This window comes from Parasteatoda tepidariorum, chromosome 11 (assembly GCF_982258835.1).
Source record: "Parasteatoda tepidariorum strain Cologne lab strain chromosome 11, Ptep-v5.0, whole genome shotgun sequence".
Classification (NCBI taxonomy): Eukaryota; Metazoa; Arthropoda; class Arachnida; order Araneae; family Theridiidae; genus Parasteatoda; species Parasteatoda tepidariorum.
This window is the reverse complement of record NC_141765.1, coordinates 700,021-726,342: the sequence shown is the minus strand read 5'-3', so window position 1 is coordinate 726,342 and position 26,322 is coordinate 700,021. Positions and strand designations below refer to the sequence as shown.

Sequence of the window (26,322 nt, the reverse complement as noted above, 5' to 3'; positions counted from 1 at the left end):
AAATACTACTAATGCTTTAAATTAAAATATAAATTAAAATTTATAAATGCATAATTATAATAAAATCAAGAATGTAATCTGTTATTGTATATTTTGGACAAACTGCTTAGAACAACATGTTACAATCGGCTGTTGGCGCCATCTTTAGGTAAAAAATTTAAATAACTAAATTTATATTAATTTAATATAAATGATTTTTTTACATTACTACATATTTACATTTTATAATTATCTTTTTTAATTTTATTTTATTTATTTATTTTTTTGAAACATACCTATTTTATTTAACTAAGAAGATATCAGTTTATATGTCGCACCCATAACAACAATGTAGCGACAAAAATTAAATATATTAAATTAATGCTTTATAAATATCACTAAAATTTAAAACTAAAATATAAATTAAAGTATAAAATGTGTAGTCTAACAAAAGCAAGAATCTGTTATTAAACACTTTGGACAAACTGCTCCAAATAATATTTTTACAATCGGTAATTGCTGGTGGCGCCATCTCTAGGTTAAGAATTATATAACTGACTTACATTGCAACATATTTACATTTTCAACTTAAGTGGGTCGCATCCACTTAAAATTTAGGCTCACTCAAACCCTTCAAATTCACTACATTCAGAATCCGAATTAAACAATTGAAGCAATTCTTAATCCAATTCAGCATCATCATTATTTTCATCTGTCGGATCACATTTTTCTTCGATAGAAACACTCGGGATTATTTCTGCCTGAGAAAAACCTAATTTTATAGTGTCCGGAGAAATTGCTTTCCAAGCTTCTGAAACCCATCGAGCTACAACTCTATATGAAGCTCTTTTCAAATTTCCGTTTTTTGTGTACGAGTGATTTTCGCCAGCCATCCATGCCTCCCAAAGTTTTCTCATGTGGCTTTTAAAACTTCTATTTACTGTTAAATACAGCGGCTGGAGTATTTTTGCTAGCCCACCTGGGATAACAGCTCTATTTGCCTCCTTTTTCACCGAGTCCAGCAAATGTGTCCGCATTGAATCCATCACAAGAATGCCACTTGGCTGGAAAAATGACCCTTTTCTTTTACGCCAGACTTCATTAATCCAGTCAAGCATTATTTTCTCGCACATCCAGCCCTTCTCGTTGCATTTTATGATGACGTCACTTGGGAAAATTTCCTTAGGCAACGTCTTCTGCTTGAAAATCAGCATCGGTTTTAATTTTTCGCCATTAGCAGCACAGGCAAGCACACAAGTGAAGGATGTTTTTTCGTGCCCAGATGTAGCAATTGAAACGGTTTAATCACCAGTTTTATTTACCGTTCGGTTGGGTGGGCAATTGAACGTCAATGGAACTTCGTCCATATTGACCATTTGGCATTCTTTAATTCCTTTCTGAGCTCTTAAATCCTTCATATAATTAAAAAAGGATTCTTTTTTTCTTTTCAGTCATCTGGAAGACTTTGGGCGATCGTTGGTTTACTTTGCACAGATAATTTCCTTCTTGTCATGAACCGATGATACCAATTTGGATTGCTGTTAAAATTGGAAATTCCCATGTTTGCAGATATCTTTTTGGCTTGTAGACGAATTTTAATGGTGGATACAGGGGGTCCTTTCTCGCGTTGTTCAAAGATCCACTTTTCTAAAACATCTTCTAGCTCAGGCCAGAGCATAGTTCCACTTCTTCGTGCCCTTTTCATTTTCGGCATAATTTCTAGGCTTTCTTTTTCCGACCGCCATCGGCGAATGCATCTCTCATCTACTTCAAACTCTCGTGCTGCTGCACGATTTCCTATACTTTCAGCCCATTCAATAACTTGCAGTTTGAAAGCAGCTGTGTAAATCATATCTATTTTAGGAGGCATATTGTAACGTGAAAAAATATTAGCAAATACCAAAAAGAAAACTTTCCACAATTTAATTTCTCTACACTATGCAAAGCACGTTGTAACAAAGTGAGAAAAAATGTGAAAGAGCTATCAACCACTCGGTTTGACTGGAACTAGATCGAGATCAACCCATTTTCTTTAAGGGGTGGTGGGTTAGCAATAGTGGCACCATCTTTTGCCATAATTCGCAACTATTTTGATAAAAAATTTATATTCTCTTTGAAAAATGTAAAATTTATTTTTAAAATATCGTAAACGCCGCCACCGGCACAAACGCAGGACTTAAAATTTTTAACTCGTAAACACCACAGCGTTTCTTCCATAAATTACGGTAATTAATATTTTCTTATTCCAACAAGATTCAGTTTCTTTTATGCAAACAAAAAAATATATTGAATATTTGTTAGAATTTTCAGAAATTATTTTTATAAAATGTTAATAAATGGTTTTCAATAATAACTTTTATTTGTTCATTATCAGTGTTGTAGCCAGAGCTTAACTAAGGCAAACAAAGCGTATGTGCAAATTGGTAATTTGATTTTTTTTTCTAACTATAGGTGCTAGCTAAAATAAAGTTTCAGATTTTAAAAAATAACTTGTAAATGCATAAAATAGCAATAAAAATAATATTTTCGAGCAATTCAATACTCTAATAGGTGCAATAAATTTGTGATACCTGTTTTGTTTTGTTACAGTACCAACTATATGCATGCATCTTCATAGGAGAAAGTAAAATGTTTTCATCAGTTCCAGACTATGAAAAACAAAGAGATACTCAACTCTTGCAAAATGAAACAGCTGTACTGCATAATTTTTATTTCGTTATTAATATTAGTAAAACGTTAACAAATGAATAACATTTTTGACTAAAATAAAATTGTCAAATTTAATTGCTTTATTTATAAAGAGTAAATAAATAAATAAATAAATAGCATGGAAAGTTATAGTTTCAAAGAGCATAAATTTTTTGAAACATTTTTTAACAAGTATTTATTTCTACTTTAAAAAATTTTAACATCTGTAAATTTCAAAAAAAAAAAAAAAAAAAATACTATGAATAAACATCCAAATTATGTTATGTTTATGTAAATATTTTAAATATCATAACATTATAAATAAAACAAATTACAACATCCAGATTCACTTGAGACTTAATGATGGCTTTTTTATTACATAAATGTAATCTTTTTGGTGCATAGGGCATATCTAAGCTATGCTAATTAATTACTGCAGAAATATGATTTTTTGAATTTTATGTTTCAGGAAGTGCTCAACTGATTTTGTTCAAATTCAATTATTACTAAAATTTTTTCGCATGAATCTTTCGGTGAATGAGTTTTCCAAATGGATACAAAGAATTTTTGATTTATGCAATCAATTACCGAAATATGATGAACTATATAAATAGTAAAAATAACATTTAAGGTAAAAAACTTTTGACCATTTTTCTGAATAAACTATTGGGATCATAATTATATCTTCTTGATTGTGACAACTTCTCATATCCAGTAGTTGAAAGTTCAAAACCATTATAAAAAATAATGTTTATAACCAGAAAAAATATTTTTTTTGCCTAATTTTATAACTTAAAATTATTATCAGCACTAATTAATTACGATAATTTAGTTTGGGAATTTAAATCATGAAGATTTTACTTTATTTTATAACCGTCGTTGAACAGCTGACCCAGTTTCTGGGTTTACGACTACTAATGCTTAACTATGTAGCCTTGTAATTTTTAACCCTATCCAGAAGACAAGGTAACTTCTGGATCGAGTATTGGGAGAAATTTTGCCTTCGTGGAGGATTTTTTGATGGAACTACCCGCATTTGTGTTACACAGAGAGGAAGACCACGAGAACCTCCCACGGTTAGCCTGAGAGCAAGGGGGCTCTGACCCCTGATCCCTGTACCGCTGAGGATATTTTACGTCAGCACTGTGGTTGGTGCAAGCAGGATGAGGAATTAGTATCGACCAGCCATCAAGGCTCTAAATCACGAAGATTGGATCTCAAGCGTAAAATTCATTTCAAGAACTTAAAGTTCATTCAGACAGTAACATTATTTCATTCATTTTATGTACAACACAAAGCATAATAATGAAATCTCTTTTTATAAAAAATATGTATCTAGTTATTTAGTTAAACTTAGATATAGTTGATTTAAATGAAGTTACAGCTTAAATACTGAAATAGAAATATAAGTATCAACATTGGGAAAAAAAACTTGCAGTTTTATTGTATCCAACCTGCATATATAAATGTAGAAACATAATTGTTATATTTTTTTAAAGTTAGGTTACATTCTAAAATATGTACTAGTACAAATAAGAGCTGCAGTTGGCTTATATAAGTCATAAGAAATTAAGATGATAAGAAAGAATTTGGGGTAACATTATTAATTGTTCAAAAATTATTGTGAAGGACCACATTTTAATTTTTGGAAAAATTGATACTTTATTCTAAAAATTTCAATACTATAATTTTCAAACTTTCTCATTTTTATTCATGCTTCTTACAACAGAGTTTTACATGACCTTTTTAACACAAAGACCAACCATTTATACAAAAATGTCTCAAATACACCAAGGATTTCATAAAATTGGGGCACTCAATAAACAAGATCAACTGCAGTTTAAAATTTATTTTATACTAACTTTTTAAAGATTTATAAATCAGTTGAAAATTAGTTTTACTAAAAGTCTATTCGGTGCATTAATGAAATTCAGAATATTTCTGAATATATTAGATTTCACAAAGGATAGTAGATACTAATAGCTTGAAATATAAATTTTAGTTTGAGTTAGTTTATTCTTCGTTTTGTATAAACATAAAAATTTTCAACCATAAAACAAGCAACATAAAATAAATAATTGAATAATATAGAAAAAGAAGTACATACCTGACCAAAAAGAATGCGTTCCTCAAGATTATTGCAAATTAAGTAATAATTTGGTAAAACATATTCAGTACAAAAAGAAGATCCAATGGCTTGTTGCTGACAGAAAATTAGTTAATTTAAGATACATAAATAGTGTAATAGAATATTACTTATAGAATCACCAAACAATCAAAATGGAAACATTGTTACAAGAAAGAAGCACATTAAAAAAGACTTTAAGAATATTTTATAGTTATGTATGTTTTATATTATATTAAAATTCTAGTGCTCCTATTATATTAAAATTTTAGAAATTATTGTAAATAAAATTTTGGTTTTGATTTCATAAGTCACTATAGGCCTTCATAGGGCAGAATTTCACTAGTATTGTTAAAATTCTTTAAGCTTATAGGGAATAATAATTATTATATTAAAATAAATAGAATAAAACTTTTAAGTTCATGAAGAAATTTAATTCAGGAGTAAAACTGGTATAAATTGAAAAAGTATACAGATTTAGTTTAAATATCCATAGAACTAAGAGAAAAACTAGTTTGAAATAGTCATAACTTATTTATTTTCAATATTTTTATTGCACATAAAACACATTTTATAAGAAAGGTCTCTCAAAGCACATATACAATTTATATATAAAAGACGATTCTGTTAATATATGAATTATAGCTAGAAATGAAAATAGAAAAATAATGAAAAAACTTCAATGTTTGGTACATTTATAGTTTTGAAGATATTTTAACCTATAATACAGTTTCTTAGTCAGAAATCAATAGAATTTCAGATATTCTTTAATATCCCTTTGTTGATGAAATAAATCTTTGCAGTGACCATCCTCATTTATTATTTTTCATTCATGTTTTAATTTAGAAGCTTGTAAAATAAATAGAAAATAATTTAATGAAAAACCAAAACTTGAAAATCAATTTGGACACAATTTAAAATAAATGGCATTTGATGCTTGAAAAAGCTAAACTATTGATTAAATTAAAAGAAATCAGTTAGTGAATGAACACTCTCCTTCATTCCAATCAATTAATGAAAGAGATAACAATCTCCTTCAATTAAGAATATGAGCCTGGGCTGATTATTAATTTTGCAACCATAGTATTCATTTTTTTAATTTAACACAACAATCTAATCTTTTTTTTAAACACATAATCTATTCAGTTAATTCTTTTTCAAAAACAGCTCAAACCCAAATGATTAAAAAACATTTATGATTTTTGTAATTTTGATGAATTCATGATGATTATGAAATGGAATTTATGATTTTATTTAATTAAAACAGGTAAATATAATGTAGACATCAATTAGTTTTGAAGAGAGATTTTGCCTTTGGAGACTCCAGAATAATAAGAGACCACTGAATTTCCATACTTCAATCATAAATACAATAAAGTTTACAATAAAATCAACATTGATTGAATAACATTCACTTATTAAAGAAACTTAAAACATAATAACTTCATCACAAAATATAAATTTAAAAAACATTATTATTCGGGTTATTGATGCCAAAATAATAATTTAAACCATGCAAACTATCCTCAGTTAAAATTCTGCCAACAATAAGCTTTATTTTAAAAATAATATCCTGAAAATCATTGCAAATACGCAAATTTAAAGTTGAGAATAGGGAACAAAAATTCAATCGTTTTTCAAGTTCTTCTTTACCTTCTTTAAATAACAATCCTCCATTAGAAATGTTGCAAATAGAAAAAATTCTAAACAAAATATTAAATTTAGGCCCATGAATATAATAAGGCTCCTCTAAATTATTAAGAATGGTAAGCCTAATATAATTTTTAAAAACATGTTGCTAAATTTAAAGCCTAAATAATTGTTATACTTTTTTAACTATCTACACTATAATTATGATAAAGAAGCTATCTTCTAGTCCTATTTATATTTAAGTTTATATCAGCAAGAATCTCCCCTTATTTTTTGAAGTTCCAATATCTTTTCAACTGTATGTATATCAAATTATATTCAAGATTAGAAGGAAAATTGTGGATTACTCTTTTGAATACCCCATTAAGAATATCAAAAAACAATTTACCTGTGAAATCATATGGAATGTATAAGATAGAGTATGAATTGCTGACTGGCTAAGCCTAACAAAGCATGGATGAATTAAAAAATCCATATCAATGGCATGTTCCTATGGAAATGAATAAAAATACTTAAGTAATTTATTTTTTGTATATTTATTGACAATAGGGGATATACACTATACAAAATAATGATCAAAGTGAATAATTTTTTAGTCATAAAACTCACTAAAAATTTTAACTTTTCCCTATCTCCTTGAGAAACAGATTTGAATTCCTGAATAAAGCTTAAAAAAACACAATGCGAAGTTTCCGAACATAGTTTTAAGATTTTCTGTTACACAAAATCATAATTTTTTTATTGTTGTTAAAAAATACAGTTAAAGTAGAATAACCTTAAAAGCAGCGATTTTTGCAACAACAAAAAAAAAATTCGAAACAAAAGGAAATTTTTTTATTGAGATTTACTAAGAGCACCAACTGACTATATTCTAGAAAATAGACTACCCTTTCACTATAAATGAAAAATACTTTTCTTTTTATTTATTTTTGGAAGAAATAAAAAAAATTTTTCTTACAAAGTACTTACTTGATTTTAATTACTTTAGATTTCTAGTTAACTGAATTCTGGATTTTTGGGCTCTTACCGTCAGTTACAAGTCTTTTTCTTAGAAATATAACGCAATTTTAAAAATGTCAGAAAACAAATTAAGTAATACATGGAACTTAAAAGTTCTGGCACTTAAGGTGAAATTAAAAAAAAAATTATCTCAGAATTTTATTAGAAAATAAAAATAACATAATTATTAAACAATTAATTCAATCAAATTTTTTAAATTCAAAAGGTAATATTTTAAATTTAAATTAAGGTACTAAACTAATGAATTTTCAGAAATTGACAATTTAATCTTTATTTTAAGTTTAGATAATAAAAACACTTCCAAATTACAAACTTACACAACCAATATTTTTATGCTACGTAGAACCTGTTTATCTCGAATCTCACAGGAAAGGTGAAACATTTGAGACAAAGAGGTTTCTAGCTATACAGGTACTTTAAAGAAATTAAATTTAATTAAGAAATTCTATTAAAAGTGCTTTAATAGTTTTTAGTAAAAAAATTTAGAAATTTCTTTAAATTAATTATACTACATACATCTATTTACATAACATTTTTTAAACATACATTTAACACTGAAATTTTTTTTCGAAGAATTTTGATGTATAACTTTATTTGTTTAGATTATTCTTTTAAGGTTAGAAAGAGCGAAATACCTCCTAGCCAACATTTTCCTGGGATTCAAGAATAGTTTATAAGAATTCTACAGCTTTTTCTACCTCTTTTGCATTCACTTTTTGTTCATCAATAGGATCTTCAGCTTCTTCTTCTTCATCTGAAATTCCTTTGATTTTTATCTATGATTTCCGCATCAGTCAATGTTCCGCATTTCACCAGACAGTTGTCCACTTGTAAAAATCTTCAAAATTAATGTCAACATTAAATCCAGATTTTATTGCATTCCATTCTGGCACTGCATTTTCAGCATCAACAGTTTCTTCTTTTATACTAATGCCTTCAACCTCTTGTTCATGATCTTCACAGCTATTCTTAAAACCAGCTTTTTAAAACCATTTTGGATAGTTTTTAGAGACACATTTCTCCAGACAAAACAGTAATTCTAATACAATCCAACATCTTTATTTTTGGAAGAGAACTTTTTTCATCAATGGCATCTACAAGTTTGCATAACAACTGTTTTCTATAGTTCACTTTAAAACTCCTAATTATCTTTTGATCCATTGGGAGCAATTTTGAGTTGAAAATGAATTTCTATTCCTAGTTTTCATATCTATGTTGAAAAGCTAACCCCTGGTGGTCACTACTCATTAACCCCTCACTTACTGTCAGAATCATTGTATTCCTTTCTAGTTAAGAAATTGCAGGGATAGTGATTGAAATTCCAAGAAACACTTCCAACCTAATTATCTCTACTTCCTGTGAGTTCATGAAATTCATTTCAGTTTGCAAGTTCTACTGATAAAGAAAGTTTTGATATTTGTGCTCTGTTATTAGAAATTCAAGAAATGGAGGTTTCGAAAAAAAATTTCGACATAAACATGGAAAATTCATTGATTTTAGACAGTAAATGTAGGGAATTGTAGAAATTTTGAGACATAGAGGTTTTCGAGATAAAGAGGTTCAAGATAAACAGGTTAAACTGTATATATATGCTAGCAATGAAGGCCATTTATATCATATCATTTTACATGTAACACTTGTGCCTTTTTGTTTTTCCAATCAGGTCATTGATTTTCTAATGAAACACAATGGATCCTCTTTATTTCAAGCCATTATTTAAATAAGAACATCTATATCTATAAGGAAAACAATTTTAATAAAAGGGTGGTTTAATGTTAATTTTTTTTTTTATATAAAACTGCGTTGTTATAAGCATAATTTAATTTTAACAAAGAATTTTTCATAAATTTTTGGAAAATCGTTTCATTGAGATTTACCTTATTTTTTCCAAAAGTGAATGATATAGAAGCATGAATGTCCACAGGACTTATTAATGGCAGCATGGTTAAATTTCGATATTCCAATATATCCCAAGTCACACCTGAAGACAACTAAAGAAAACAGACAAATATACATAACTATAAAATAAATCAGCTCATAGAACTGATAAAGTGAAGGATTAGGCACTTTGTTTTCAACCATTATTTTAGGTATTATTTATATTCTTATTATTTGCATTTTAATAATAAAAATTGAGAATAAATACGAAAAGAGAGTTTTAAATTCTGGGGTGTTGAATTATAAGCCAATGTAAGATTGGCTGCAGAAAACCTAATATTAGGTTATTTACAAGAAAAGGTTAATAACAATCTATAAATCTAAAAATAATAACTCACACTGCACTCTACATCATATCTCAATTGACAAAAAGAGAGGAAAAATTGTTCTGTCTAAATAAAGTCACTTCTGTTAATAGTCAGTATATATATACCATGCCTACATATGATTCAGAATACATTATGTTTCATACAATTTACAAATTCTTAAAGGTTAGTAGCATTAATATTATTCCAGGTTTCATTAATTTCAGCCTTCAATTCCACCACAAACTGGAACTATCTACCAATGTCATATAAAGGCCTACTGGGGATATCCCAAACATTTTCTTTGGAATTTCAGATTCCATTAAGGATTGACACCAGCTGTTCAATTTGGCAGAAAACCAAAGTAGAACATTATAGAGGAGCGAAGAAAAAGTGCTCTGCTTAAAAAAACTGCTATTCTGGTAAGTGACTCATTCTCAGCTCATAAAACTGATAAAGTGAAGAATAAGTGCAGGCTTTTCTAATTTTTATATTTATTCATTCTATTTTCAACCATTATTTAATATATTTTTATGTTTGCATGTATGTTTCACAATATTTACTGATTATTGCTATTGCTCAACAAAAGGAGACATACAGGGGTTTGACAAAATAATGGAAACACTTCTGTACAAATAAATTTTTTTCATATTTCTCAAGAAATAATTCGAGAATCATTTTATAACTTCAGAAGTGTTTATATCATGGGATTTTTCATACTTCTCAATGAAGCTTAAAGCTTTTAGAGGTTTGAGTGCCAACAATAAATTGCAAACAGAAAATAGTGTTTTTGAACAAACTATGACAATAATGTAGGAATAAATTTGTAACTTGTAACATTTATTTTGGTTATATGAGATAATTGAAAAAATTTTCATAAAGGTAGATTAGATATTTATGGGAAATATGGACGTTTTTACAAAAAAAAAATTTTTTTTGTCCAATGTTTTTTTCACTGTAACATTAAATATATTCAATAAAATTTTTAGAGCAATTTAAAATTAATCAAAAAATTATTACTTTAAAATTTTAGAAAAATTTGTTTAAAGCTGCACAAGATATGAGCAATTAAAGTAGTTCTTTCAGACTACACATGCACAGGAAAAATGTGAAATTTTTTTTCGCATAATTCTGTAGAGAATCGTAAATAATAAAAAAAGTTTGATGTGAATATCCTAAAAAAATAAGAAGTTTCAAGCAATTTTCTCAGTAGTTTTAATACTTTTTAAAAGAAAGCTCAAAATGATAAAGGGTTTTCCACAAATTTCATTTGTACTATAGTACTATTAAACACGATTTATTAAAAATGACACTGGCATTGTTGGGGACCATCCCCCATTAAAGCATATTTTCTTTTGCCTGTTTTCATTTCTTATACAATCATATTTCGGTGCATAAACGTTTATTGTAAGGAATTATCATTTGTTATTTAATTTTGCCTTATGATACAAAATAATACTTGCAGAAAACTCCTTATCATTTTGAGTTTCTTTTAAAAAGTACAAAAATTCTTTGAAAATCGCTTGAAACTTTTCAAATAAGAATAATTAAAGCAATAATTTTGCAATTTTAAATTGCTCCAAATTTTCTTTTTGATGTTATTGAATATTTTTGAAGTTATAGCAACAACAACAAAACAAAAAATGTAAGATAAAAAAAAAACTAGTTTTTTTAAAAATGCCCATATCTCCTTAAATACCACAGATAGATTTACAAAATTTTGCGCAATTATCAATAATTATACATAATAACCAAAATAACAAATATAAAATAAGTTAATAATTTACTCCTACATTTTTTTGGCCTAGGGTGTTCAAAAACACTATTTTCCATTTGTAGTTTATTGTCGGTCCCTCAAACCTCTAAACTTCACTGAGAAGTATGAGAAATCAAATGATATAAACACTTTTGATGTTATAAAATGATTCTTTAATTATTTCTTGAAAAATACCGTATATTCCAGCGTATAACGCGCACTTTTAATACAAAAAACAACATTGGAATTTACGAGTGCGCGGTATACGCCGAATATAAAAAATTATAAATTAAAAAAATTTAAATATTGAAAAATACTTTTATTTTAAAGAAATAACATACCTTTACCTATATACTTTATTGATTTTCGTTATTACATAAATAGTTCATTATATTCGTATTACATAAATAGTTCATTATATTCGTCTTCCGTTATTTCTTCAGGCATGTCATCACAATCTTCATCATCTGTGTTACCCTCATCCATAAATAAACAGTCATCTTCTGATCCGTCCAGATTATTTGAAATGCTGCATTTTTTGAATGATTTTCTAACCATCTCAGGCATAATTTCATCCCATACTTTTAATATCCATTCGCGAACTGTTTCCAAACTTGCATGGTGCATATGTCCTCCTTTCGTGAAGGTTTTCTCGCCCTCCAACATCCAAGTGTTCCACTGTTTTCCTTAATTGGCTTTAAATGGTTTGTTTAAGCAGCCAATGGCTGAACTAATGGTGTCAATCCGCCCGGAACAACTGCCATATCGGTGTTACATTCTTTCAGCAATTTTTTTGTATTATCTGTAAGGTGGGACCTAAACATGTCCCACACTAAAAGGCTTTCTGGTTTTCTATTGATACTAGACGAGATATTGCACATGTACAATCCAAATTTTCGTGCGCGTTATACGAAGAGTATATCTTAAAATTTAAAAAAAGTTATTAGAAATTACGGATGCGCGTTATACGCCGGCGCGCGTTATGCGCCGGAATATACGGTATAAAGAAGGTATTAGAATAAGAAGAGTTTCCATTATTTTATCCACCCCTGCTGACAATGTATTTCTGGAGATTTTCAATGTTAGTGGATAGGATTATAAGCCTCCCCCTACCCACTTCAGCTTTAGAAAATTTTCTAAAAATTCTCAGCTTATATTAAGAAATATACCAAACTTACTTTTCCATACTTTGCAACATTTACCTCCTTATCAAAATAACATTCATTTTGTAATTTGAATGAAGGCATTTTACAAAAAGAATATCTGACTTCGACCACCAATAACTTATGTAAATGGCAATAAATTAGTTTCTACCATTTATCGTTAATTATTGGTAGAATTTATTGTTAGACTTTATGAGGTCTGAAGGGATAGCTGCGTTAAGTTCAACACCGTAGCTGAAACTGTTTTACAACATTAATAAACCACCAGTATAACGTCATAAGGAGATTACCCCGTGTCATGCCCTTAAAATACAAAGCTGCCTAGGCCATTAAAATTAGATTTCTTTTCTCATCTCAGTATAACATACCTCTAGTGATATTTGGCCCAATCAATTAAATTTTTACTTTGGCAAGGTTTTACTATAATTATTAGGTCATACATTTAATGGCAAATTACTTTAAGGTTCTAAAATGCATAAAATATAGAGAGAAAATAACTCAACAAACAGAACAAAAATTATTTCAAACATACTTCAGTTTTTATTTTTGAATTCCAGTTTGAGTAAGAAATATTTGGATTAACAAAAGAAACGGCTGAAAATTCTTGATTAGAAGGACACTCATCATCAAATTCAAATGGATGTAGACTAGGAGAACACCCTAAAGAAAAATCAAATTGAAATAATCTAGGGAAAAAGCATCCTCAGAAAAAAATGCATTTAAAATAATCTTGCTTTCTTATAATAGAAGATTTTCTATAATAATTCCTAAAAATCGAGAAATAAGAAAGAAACTACATGTTTTATTTTTTTATCACTTCACTTTTTAATTGACTCAAATAAATTTTCAAATTCAAATATTGATTTACATATAGATTATATTGATTTACAAATTAAAATGATATAATTAGTTAACTACAAATAAAATTCAATTTGGTTAAGTCATTGTTGTTCATTTACGTTGCACTAGAGCTGCACAATGGGCTATTGGCGACGGTCTGGGAAACATCCCTGAGGATGATCCGAAAAAATGACATCGCAATTTTGATCCTCTGCAGAGGGGATGACACCTCCGCTTTGGTAGCCCGACAACCTGCACGGGAAGTCGAGCACTTTACTGTAGAACAGTTTAACGAGGGCCGATACCGCGCACCCTCGGTCCCTACGCAGGCTGATCCAAGTGATCACCCACCCGCACACTGACCGTAGCCAGTGATGCTTGACTTCGGTGATCTGCTGGGAACCGTGTCTTAACGATCAGTCCACTGCGGGACATTTGGTTAAGTCTTATTTTAAGATACCTAAAATGCATGAAAATACAGTGAACTCTCACTTATGCACCGGTGTAAGGGGCGAATTGAAAAAGGCGCATAAGTGAAAGAGACGCATAAGTGAAAAACTTCAAAATTCTAAAACGCATCGTAAATTGCAGTGACAATATGAATAAATATGTTTCTAAAGATTAAGTGTTAATATTTATACTGTTAAAGATTAAGTTTTAACATTTATATTGTTATAATGTTAATATTTATACTGTATACTATAATTATACAAAGAAAAAATTTAACATACCTAAAGACAATTAATTTTTTTACAAAATAATCCTTAATACATGTTTGTATTTGTTTTTGCCGACGTATTTCAAAAACAGTTTTTTCCAGTTCATTTAAATGGGATAAGGGAGTTTCAGAAGAAGAATTAAATTGTAAATAGTCACAAATAGTGTCTAATGCTTCTAATAATGCTGTGTGATTTGGAGGAGCTTTATCATCCTCGTCAGTATCATCCTCCATTTCATTCGCGATGTCATCAATGTCTCTTAATTCCGTTGTTAATAGATTATCATCAAAGGCAATAAATTCATTAAAAGAAACAAGTTCGTTTGATACAGCTTTCCACTCGGTATCACTAAAATCGATATCCCAATCTTCTTCAATTTCGCTAACTTGATCTATAAATTCATTTTCATCTGAAAATATAAATCCAGTTTTTTTGAAGCAATTCCTTATGCAGGATTGTCCAATGCTTCTCCATGCAGCGCATACCATATTCATGGCATCCAGAACTTAAACCTTTACGTCGGCAGCTGCTGATTTACTTGTTTCCAGTTCTGCTAGATATCGACGAATCAGTGTTTTTCTATAATGCACTTTCAAGGAATGGATAATACCTAAATCCAAAGGTTGTAACTTGCACGTGCAGTTTGCAGGAACAAACACTACTTTGATGTGTTGAAAAGTTGGTAAGTCTCGTGGATGGGCTGGACATTGATCCATAAAAAGGAGGACTTTTCTGTTTTCTTTTTCCATTTTTTTCCAAATGCATGAAGAAAAGGTAAAAAAAAAATTGAGGTCATCCATGCTGCTTTATTGCTTGAGTACTCACAGGGAAATCGCCTTATTTTTTTAAAACAGCGAGGCTTTCTTGATTTGCCAATAATAAAAGGGGAATGCTTTTCTGATCCATCTGCATTACAACATAATAAAATGGTTAATCGTTCCTTACTGTTTCTTTCACCGTGGCAGGTTCCCCCTTAAATGCCAATGCTGTCTTAGGCATCATCCTGAAAAACAAACCAGTTTCATCACAATTAAAAATGTCCTTTGGTTTGCAACCATTAATTAAAGATTTTAATTCATCTTTCCATTGCTCTACAGTCTTTTCGTCCACGCTAGCACTTTCACCAGATATGGTACGAGTTTCTAGGCCATGTCGGATCTTAAATTTCTCCACCCATCCATGTGAAGCTGAAAAATTTCCAATTTTCAAAGTTTCTGCGAGATGAACTGCTTTTTGCCTCAGTAATTCTATATTAACCGGAATGTTGGAAGCACGAGCCTCTTTAAACCATTCTAATAAAACACTTTCCAGTTCTTGAAACTTTCCACCTTGAATATGACTTCTCTTCGAGGATTTAATTCCACATTCCCGTTGAGCAGCAACAATTGCATCCTTTTTTCTTAAAATCTCTTTTGAAGTTGATTCAGGAATTTTAAAATGATCAGCTAAAGCTTTTTTAGTCGTTAATGGATTTTCATCAAATCTCTTTATGATATCCACCTTAAAAGATAAGCTCAATTTCGTTCTCTTTGCCATTTCGTTAAGAGGCAAATCTTAAATGCTACACAAGTTCAAGTTAGACATAAATGACCAGTTCTTCACAAAACATTTGAGTTTTATGGGAGAGGGTGAAACGTCACATGATAAATTTCTAAGGAAAGTACTTGGCGTCATAATATGCTGCACAATAAGTTGTTTGATTATTAGTGTCACTGAACATACCATCTCCTTTTATTTACTTGAGATGTCCATCTGACTGAAAGTAAGTGATAGCGGTCTCTTTCATCTTTCGTATTCCAGGTGTCTTTTTTTTTCTAGAAAGCAGCATGGGAGTAAAACTAACCTCTGGGCCAGAGGAATGGTCATTTTCTTAAAGATGAATGGGCTTTCATTGTTGTTGGTGTAACAGATAAGACACCCTATTCAAATATGTGGAAAGAATGTCTTTCTAAATCAGCAAAAATGTGAAGTTCACAGGAGAAAGAAAAGTGAGCTATTCGATAGGATTTAACAACATAATTTTTTTATCTGTAACAGGAATTGCTTATTTGCTTCAATTTTTAATTTGAAACCTTTTTTTTTTAAAAAAAAGGGGGGGAAGGAAAAAGTGTTTAAAGGAAGAAAAAAATAAAAATGTTAGCCTAAAATTTCGGCGCATAATTGAAAAATTTATTTTTAGAGCGACGCATAAACGAAGGATGATTATCATTATTTTCCAACCTAATGTACTGGGACTTAGAAATATCGTCATATAAATGAAAAAGGCGCATAAAAGAGGTGGTGCATAAGTGAGAGGTCACTGTATGATATATCATAATAGAGATTGTTATTTAAAATCATCTCAAAACAGTAATATTAACTAATAATAAAATAATGGTTAATTAAAACATGCACTAATTTAGCTTCACAAATTTTCTTTTATAAATTATTTTAAATACATTTCAAAGCAGTTAAATTAATATAAAAATATGTATAATTCTGTTTATTAAGCAAACAAAATTACTTCCGAAAATAAACTTTTGTTGAACAATCAACAATCAGAACCTTATTACGGATTACTAATAAAATGATTCAGGGGCGTACGCAATGGGGAGGGGGTTAGAGGTTTAAACTCCCCCCTTGAGCTGAGACAAAATGGCAAAAATAAAAGTTTTAGTAGAAATTATGTGGGCTATTATTTTTTTAAGACTATATATTTTTATTTGCCTTATGCCTACTTTTTTTTCTCACGGTATTTCTCAGAATACTGAAAAAACATTTACTAAATAAGGTTGTACTTTTGAAACCAAAATCACGCGATACTGTTACGGGCGAGTCCCCATCGCTGGTTCCTTTCTGCCCTGCCAGTCGCGATAGTTTTCGAGACTGGCTGGCATTGTGTACTTTTCACTCCAAATGATGCCGGTTCTGGCAAGCAACCTTTAGGACAACTGAGCAATGTAAAATGAGACAACTGGAAAAAAGCAGTAGAGCGATTTTCTGAACATGAGAAATGTCTTTATCACAAAAAATAAATCGAAACTGCTGGGACATTAAACGATATTTTACTTGGAAAGATGAAACCTGTGGATGAACAAGTTGACAGTGAAGCAAGCAGAAGAAAATTAGAAAATATGAAAAACATTACTCCAATCATTGAAACCATTCTATTTTGTGGAAATCACGGTCTCGCTCTAAGAGGACATAAGGATTCGGGAATAATTGCTAAACAACCAGGTGAAGAGAATGACGGAAATTTTCGGACATTGCTTCGTTTCCGAAGTAAGACTGATTTGACTCATGAGAACATTTTAGAGTCAAGCAGAAAAAATGCTCAGTATACCAGCCCTCGATTTCAGAACGAAGTTATTGAGGTTTGTAATATTTTAATCCGGCAAAAACTAGTCAGCAAGATTAATGATGCCACTTGCTTCTCCATACTTGCAGATGAAACAACTGATATTGCAGATATAGAGCAATTATCGTTATACGTTCAATATGTCGATAAAGAAAATGTTAACATCACCGAACAGTTTTTGCAATTCATTCCAGTGCATGACTTAACCGGAAAAGCAATCGCAACAACAATATTAGATCAATTACAGTCTAAGAAAGTTGATATAAAAAAGTTACGTGGACAGTTTTATGATGGTGCTGCATCAATGAGTGGAAAAATTAATCGTGTACAAGCCCACGTAAGAAGTATTGTCCCATCAGCACTCTATGTACATTGCTCTGCTCATAGCCTCAATTTGGCCGTATCAAATGCGTGTGGAATAACTGGCATTAGAAATTGCTTAGGGACAATTAAAAACATTATACAACTTTTTAAATACCCCAAAAAGACAGCATGTCCTATCTTCAGCAATAGAGGAGATGGAAACCAGCTCTAAGTGGGAGAAAATTAAACAGCTATGTGCAATCTGTTGGATGGAAAGATACGACTCAGTAACTGCTGTGGTGGAACTTTTCGAGAATATCGTTTAAACTCTTAAGAAAATATCAGAATGGAGGGATAAGGAATCAGCTACTCAAGCTAGTTCTTTACTGTGCACAGTATCTAATTGCCAGTTCGTAATATCTCTTTTGTGCTTTTACAAAGTTTTTACCATAACAATCCATCTTTGTAGATACCTACAAAAAACAAGCATAGATTTGATAGAGGCATTGAGTCTTGCAGAAGATGGTATTAAAGAACTAAAATTAATGTGTGAAAATGCCACTGAAGCATTCTCTGATGTCAGCTCTTCTTCTCTTAAGATAACAAGCATTGGATCTTCCATATAAATCCCTAGAATAACGGGATGTCGGAAAATTCGAACTAATCTTCCCTCATCGACACCTGAAACATATTTCAGAGTTAGTGTATTTATTCCATTTATAGAAAATTTTATAACACAATTAGACTTAAGATTTGTATCGCATCGTGATATTTTGAAAGGATTTCAGTGCCTTCTTCCTGCCGATTTTTTCATTTGCCAACCTTCAAACATAAAGGCTTTTGAAGCACTAGTGGAATTTTACACTCAAGATTTGGATACCTATAAAGAAAGCCTTAAGTCTGAACTAAAACTCTTGTATAAAAGATTAAAAAGAATTAGTGAAGATGAAGGTAGTGTTCCAAAAACTGCGGCAGATGCTCTTGGAATGTGCAATAAAGATATAACACCAAAATTTTTTAAACTCTTAGAAATATTGGTCGTTTCACCTATTTCAACGAGAGCAAATGAAAGATCCTTTTCGACTTTACGCCGTATAAAGACTTATTTGCGCAATTCAACAGGTAATAATAGAATGAATGGATTGGCACTCTTAAACATTCATAGAAAATTTACCACAGCTGTAGAAGACATTTTAAACGAACTTGCAAAAAAACCAGTCGTTTGGATATTACTGTATAAATCAATAAATTTTTAGCGTGTTTGTATACTGGTTTAATTCCCTGTTATTTGTTGGTGAGTTATTTTTTCTTATTCTTTGGTCAAATTCATTGGTTTTCTATAGAATATTCACATTTATACGGTTATTATTTAGGTAGCTCTTACATTATGAGTATTTTTTTCTGGCTTGATCAATTCCTACTTTTTAATAAAAGTAAAATATTTTACCTCCTATTTTTTAAAAAAAAATTATGCTCGTAAACTTAAGAGATCAAATCAAACTTTAACTAAACAATGTTGTCTAAATAAAAAGTCAAAATTGTCTAGCTGTCTAAATTAGGGAAATAATAGTGTTTTATTACATACTCGAATTTTTTTTAGTAGTTTCATAAAATTCTGAACCCCCCCCCCCTGAAAAAATTCTGCGTACGCCACTGAAATGATTAAAGATCTTCTGATATGAAAATAAACTTGCGTTAAAAGTGCTCTTTTAATGAAATAAAAAATATGAATCATTTTAAGGAATTTTCTTTTATTAAACATGAAAGTGTCATATTATACTGATATTCATGTATGTAGTAGTAAGAAATCAGAATGTGAATACCTGTTTTCTCAAAATGATTATAGCAAATCATTTTAAGGAGTTCAAATGATGCTCGCATACGAAAAAGAGGTACTAAATTTGCATCAAAGCAAGAATCAACTGACATGCATGCTGCTAATGCAAGAGGAGAAAGGAGAGGTTTTCTTTTGTCATAAATATTATCTTCATTACTGAAATATAAAATTTTTAAGAGTTCAAATAAAAACTAGTAGTAGTGAATAATTTAAATAAACAAAAATTAATTTATGAAAAAGGGTTACCAAATTAATCTAAAAATTTGCAAGGGACACTAAGAAAAGGGAATAAAAAATATACTATTTTGATGCAGTAAAAACTAAGGATAGGATAATTAAATTTTTGCAAATGGCTATTATTTACTATATCATTTTTTGGGTATTGGCACTTACAAACTGATATAATCAAGTATCAGAAAACCTGATACTTTAAGTATTAGAAACATATAAATCTTAATTAAGAACACAAATATAAGTTGAGGTTAAACATTAAAGAAAATTTCGATTGCTTTTATTAGCGCTAAAAGTCTGCATTAAGTTTATAAGCTTATCTAGAACTTTATTTAACTAAAACTGCAGACTCAGAAATGATTTTGGTTATAAAATGAAACAAAAGTTGATTTAAATTGAATACAAAATTAAAATTATTTTCCTTAAAAAAAAACTTATTTAACGTGTAATATACGTAGAAATTTGAAATCGTGTATTAATTGAAATCAATCAGCTGTTATCTTTACTTATTATTACGATTTATGATTATTATGAAAGTAATAGCAAAAGAAAGTATACAATTAGTTTAAGTACCATTCCTGTTAGAAATATTTTACTTTATCGTAGATAATACCTAAATAATGAGTTAAAAATTAAATCCTTAATTTTTTTCAAAAAAACATTTTATTTGAACTGTACAGAGTACTTTTTATTAAAATTTTATGCAATCATGCTTTGAATGGAACATTTTATTGAAGCGAATACACTAACTAATCAAAATTATTTCACAGATATAATATATACTTTTTCTAAACATTAAATTCCATTTGATGTTTAAAACTATCGAATAAAATAACATGAAAACCTATTAAAATAAAATACAGTAGAGAACCGATTATCCGGAACGATCGGGACTATCGCTATTCCGGATAACTGATTTTTCCGGTTTTCTGAATAGCTACAAAAAGCCCTTTTTTTAGTGTTAAACCCAACTAATAAAATAAAAAAAAATATTTGGAAATAATCTTGAAAATAAGAAAAAACGATGAAGTAATACACTAATGATTATTTCTGAAATGATGGTAAGGTAAAAATCTTTCAAAAAAGAAAGAAAAATCCTAAAATCTTATGATGAAAAAAATTTTTTTTTTTAAAAATTGCGGGAAAATTTATCGAATTTCGTTCCGGTTTTTTGGTTTTCCGGTTTTCTGATTTCCGGATAACGGGTTCTGTACTGTATATCAAAATAAAAATTTTAAAATTTATGCATAAAAAAACAAAGTAAATTAAAACAATAAGAGACATAATTTGAATATAAAACGGAATCATAATTAAGAGAGACACTTAGTAAGATTGCCTAAGATGAGACAAAAAGTTTGTATCAGCTTCAGATATCAAAGGCCTAATACTGATACAAAAGGAACTGCTTCACACATTATAACGTTTAGGGAGTATGAGAGAAACCAGTTCCAAAACCAGGCTGATTCAATATTAATCCAAAATGAATAAATCTAATTGAGATACTTCCAATTTACAATTTTTTATTCAAGAGTGTCTAATTGCTTTTTAATTGAAACACAATTCTATTTAAAGTTTTATTAGACACTTAAAAAGGCTGCACAAAAAATGTACATTCTATAAATCGGGATGTGACTTTGCAAAATTTAAAAACATTATTAATTTTAAAAAAATGCATGTATAAATAAGATAAATCAGAATGTATTTAGGTAAAACAGAGTCACATGCCTTTTACTCAAATTGAGTAAACCAAGAAACATGAATACCAATTAGTTTAGAAGCCAAAGGATACTTAATTCTATTACACAGAAAAGAATATGATTGAAAAATTTTCAAAATTGAAAAACTTGTCTTAAAATGTCAACTGAATATGTGCAGTAAATTTATTCTTCAAAGCATATTATTGTTATTTTAATAGATATAATATTTTTTAGATAATTACCCTAGATCTTGGTGCATAAGTAGACTTTTTAAACATCCAAAATTTTATGAAAACTAAGGGGTTGACTTATGCACCGGAAATAAAGCCTGATATTCTTTAATTGTAATATAATTATGTGTTTTCTTCTTGATGAAGTTTAAAGCTTTTAGAGGTTTGAGGGACCAACAATAAATTACAAACGGAAATTAGTATTTTGAATATTCTATGCAAAAAATGTACCAATAAATTTGTAACTTGTAGCAATTATGTTACAGAGTCTATGCAATAATTGCAAAAAATTTCGTAAGCCTAGATTGAATATTTACAAAAATATGGGCATTTATATAAAAAAAAAAAAAAATTTCGGATGCTTTTTGCTATAACTTACAAAATATTTGATAAAATGCAGAGTTATTTAAAATTAGTTAAAAAATTTTTGCTCTCAAATGTGAGAAAAATTCTTTTAAAAATGCGCAAGATATGAGTAATTAAAGTAATTCTTTTATACTGCACACTCACTGGTAAATGCAAAATTTTTTTTCTTAATTTTTTTAGAGATTTGTATTTGGCAACTAATAAAAAAAAGTCCGATTTGAATACTTTAAAAATTCAAAAAGTTTCAAGCGATTTTCTAAGTAGTTTTTGTCCTTTTTAAAAGAAACTTAAAACGATAAGGAATTTTCTACAAATATTATTTAGTATCATACAACAAATTTAAATAATAAATGATAAGGCTGTACATTAAACCTTCATACACTAAAATAAGATTGTATAAGGAAAGAAAATATGCAAAAGAAAAGATAATTTAATGGGCATGATCCCCAACAATGCCAGTGTTATTTCTAATAAATTTTATTCAATAGTACAAAAAAAATTGTGAAAAATCTTTTATCATTTTAAGTTTCTTTTAAAAAATACAAAAACTAATAAGAAAATTACTTAAAACTTTTTAAATGTTTTAGATATTCAAATTGGATTTTTTCCATTAGGGGTAAAATACAATTCTCTACAAAACTTAAATTTTTTTAAAAATTTTTTCATTGCTTGAGCAGTATAAAAAAAACCTACTTCAATTACTAATATCTTGCACATTTTAAACTAATTTTTCCCAAATTTTAAAGCAATAATTTAGTAACTAATTTTAATAATTCTAAAAGCTTTGTTTAATTTTATTGAGCGTGTTTAAAGTTATAGCAAAATTATAAAACGAAAAAAATATATATATATTTTTTTATAAAAATGTAAAATATTTAATATTTAAACTAGCAATATTTAAACTAGAATTTTAAACTAGAACAAACAAATATTTAAACTAGGTTTACAAAATTTGTGCAATTATTGCATATAATAACCAAAATGATTGCTACAAGTTACAAATTTATTGCTACATTTTTTGGCACAGGGTGTTCAAAAACACTATTTTCCTTTTATAATTTAGTGTTGGTTCCTCAAAACTCTAAACTTCATTCATAAGTATGTTCTAAACACTTATAAAATGATTCTTTTAGTATCGCTTGAGAAATATGAAAACATGTCTTAGTATAGAGGTGTTTCCATTTTTTATCCACCTCCAGTACCATAAAATAACAAATTTAAAGATTTTAGAACTTCATTTGTGTTTGTTTCAATAAAATTAATAGAGTCATTATGTGAATTCCACGCTTCAATGGATTCTACATCATCCTCATTTGCTGAGTCCCACAGAAACTCTTTTTCCTATCCAAAGAATTCGAAATTCCACACTTTTTAAAATATTTCACAATAACATTTAAAAGAACCTTTTGCCACATATCTAGTATCATTTGACTGGTTGCCTCACAGAATGGTCAATATTTGACTAGGTGCCTCATAGCATTTTTATTTGATGGCAAATGCATCATGTTCAGCGAGAACAATGTGAAATATTTTTAACTTGAGAAAATTTTGTAGACTTAATATTTTTTTATGTTTTTGAATTTTAGAAATTTTTATATTTTGTTTATTTACTTGTTCACTTACACAACTGACATACCAGAAATTTGCAATGTCGTAAACAAAAACTTACGTCGTCATCGACAAAAACGTCAACATGTTGACTTATACATTAAGATAAACAGTATTAATAAATGGCAAGGCATACACTTTTTTAAAATATGACAATGCAAGATTTGTATAAAAATAATTTCATTCACTCATTTCATAACTTAAACACTAAAAGCTATAACGTATTTACTTACACATATCTACCACCACAATCTAAAAGTACTCTCCATTTATCTGACATTGCAATAGAGTCCTTATCAAGATCTAACAGATTTAAGGAAATGTGCTTTGTTTCTGACAAAACAAAGTCACATAGATTGATGTATTCTTTGTCTGCAGAGTTCCAATATTGAAGATAACAGGACAAACACTAAAAATACATAAATATTGAAACAGTAAAAAATGAAGTATTTAAAACAATATTATTATATTGGGTTAGCAACTAAGTTCCTGTTTTGCTTTTTTTTCCTTTTTTTTATTTTAATATTCTGCATATCATTAAATGTTTTTGGCATAATGTTTTAAATCACTTGAAAAAGGATTTATTTTATAATTTATATTCAGATCACTAAAATGGAAAGCCAAGCTTAAAAAAAAGATAACTTCTGATGCCCCTTCTTCTTGCTTTCAGTCAAGGTAATCAGGCTGCAAACGCTACTTGTAACAGCTGTGTTGTGTATGAAGAGGGTACCATAGCTGAAAGAACCCTTTGTAATAAATGTTGTAGTGCCAATTTTGCTTCCAAGAATGCAATTCACTGAAAATGGCAGGGAGGAGGATAAAATAAAATTTAAATATTGTTTTCATGTTTTGTTACCTATCCAAAATTGGAGGCTAATTTGAAAAGAGGATTAAAATCAATAACTATAATATAAATACAGAAATTTTCACAAAACCAAGTATACTAATTGTTCTGTAATGTCCACCCTTAACATGTACTTTCAGAATTTATGAACTAAAAGAAATATACACATTTAGATTCTCAAATTAATATATTAACTAAGACACTATATCAATACAATCAAAAGCCTATAAATCACTACTGATGAGGCAGGACTGAAACATCAAACAGGGTGCATAGCCAAATTTTTCAACAAAAAATAAGCATCTTTTAAGCATATTTCAAGCACTCAAAAAATATTTTTAAGCACTTTAAAAAAATATCATAATTAGGCAGGGTTTGCAAGTTTTTGATAATTGATGGTTTCATACATCAAAAAAAAAAAAAAACCTTTTGGCATAGCTTTTGACAGTTATCAAAAACCCAAAATATTGTTGTAAGGATAATTATTAGCTATTATAAATATAAAATATTTTAAAATTTACAAACATGTAAAATTACAAGTATTTCATCATTTATGCTCCTGAATTATTTTAACAAAAAACTCTTTTTGTTTTGAAAATTACTGTCAAAAAACCTTTTGGCATAGCTTTTGACAGTTATCAAAAACCCAAAATATTGTTGTAAGGATAATTATTAGCTATTATAAATATAAAATATTTCAAAATTTACAAACATGTAAAATTACAAGTATTTCATCATTTATGCTCCTGAATTATTTTAACAAAAAACTCTTTTTGTTTTGAAAATTACTGTCAAAAAACCCAAATTTTGGTCTAGAAAATATTAAATAATTATAAATAAAAATGTGCCAAATTTCAAATCCCTTAACTTGTTTAAAAAGACGAAAACAATAATAAAAACACTTAACTATCATCTTATTCTTTGTACGTAAAATCAGTCTTCCTTCACAATATCAAAAACCCAAAATTTTGGCATAACGATAGTTATTAGCTATCATAAATATGAGACATTTTTAAATAATATACTTGTGAAATTACAAGTGTTTCATCAGTTATGTTCTTGAATTATTTTTCTTTCACATATTGTATCTAAAATTATTTCATAAACAGCTCTACACAATTAAGAATACTTTCTAAGATATAAAAAAATTAAAACACCTGTGATTCTTCATTAAAATCTTCTACATCAGTCTGAAATGGAACTGGAGAGACATCCACTTTTGTTAAAAATCTTGGTTCTGGGTAACACCAAGTCATAGAAGCTGGATGATCTGCAGAGGCATGACAAAAAACTATTTCATAACTTTTTGGCTGGCTTTCTTTAGAACCTAAATATTTTGACAAGGTGAAGCTAATTAATTAATTTTGTTACAAATAAACATGACTGAATAAAAGTATAAGCAAAAAAGTTTACAAAAAACTGTCTTTTCACTGTCATAATAGTCATTATTTCTGGGATTCTTTTATTCAATAAATTCTTTAACAATGCTCTTAAAAATAACAGAAAACATTTAAAAACACTCAGTAAATGAAAAAAGAATTTCTATCATAGGATACATCGTTTTGCAGAATTTGCCCCAATTTTATAAAATATATGAAGAAAAAAGAATTCTTGGTCCCTGTCTTAATCTCCCATAGAAGTTTTAGTATTTTTTTCCATTTATTAATATTTCTCAATAGATCCTTT

General features: G+C 28.8%; 1 protein-coding gene across 5 annotated transcripts in view; it reads right to left on the bottom strand.

Moving 5' to 3' along the window:
• The window catches only part of Vps13B (vacuolar protein sorting 13B), a 240,096-nt gene that overhangs the window by 95,373 nt on the left and 118,401 nt on the right, over positions 1-26,322 (bottom strand). For 4 of the 5 annotated variants that reach the window (XM_087154944.1, XM_087154947.1, XM_087154945.1 and 1 more), the window contains 8 exons: positions 25,794-25,963; positions 24,026-24,201; positions 19,647-19,816; positions 13,157-13,284; positions 9,340-9,453; positions 6,831-6,932; positions 4,775-4,870; positions 2,550-2,627 (listed from right to left, as the gene is read on the bottom strand). In XM_087154944.1, coding sequence (XP_087011070.1) covers positions 2,550-2,627; positions 4,775-4,870; positions 6,831-6,932; positions 9,340-9,453; positions 13,157-13,284; positions 19,647-19,816; positions 24,026-24,201; positions 25,794-25,963 — 1,034 coding nt within the window. The remainder of the gene's footprint in view (positions 1-2,549; positions 2,628-4,774; positions 4,871-6,830; positions 6,933-9,339; positions 9,454-13,156; positions 13,285-19,646; positions 19,817-24,025; positions 24,202-25,793; positions 25,964-26,322) is intronic. The other variant, XM_087154946.1, reaches the window with a different exon arrangement.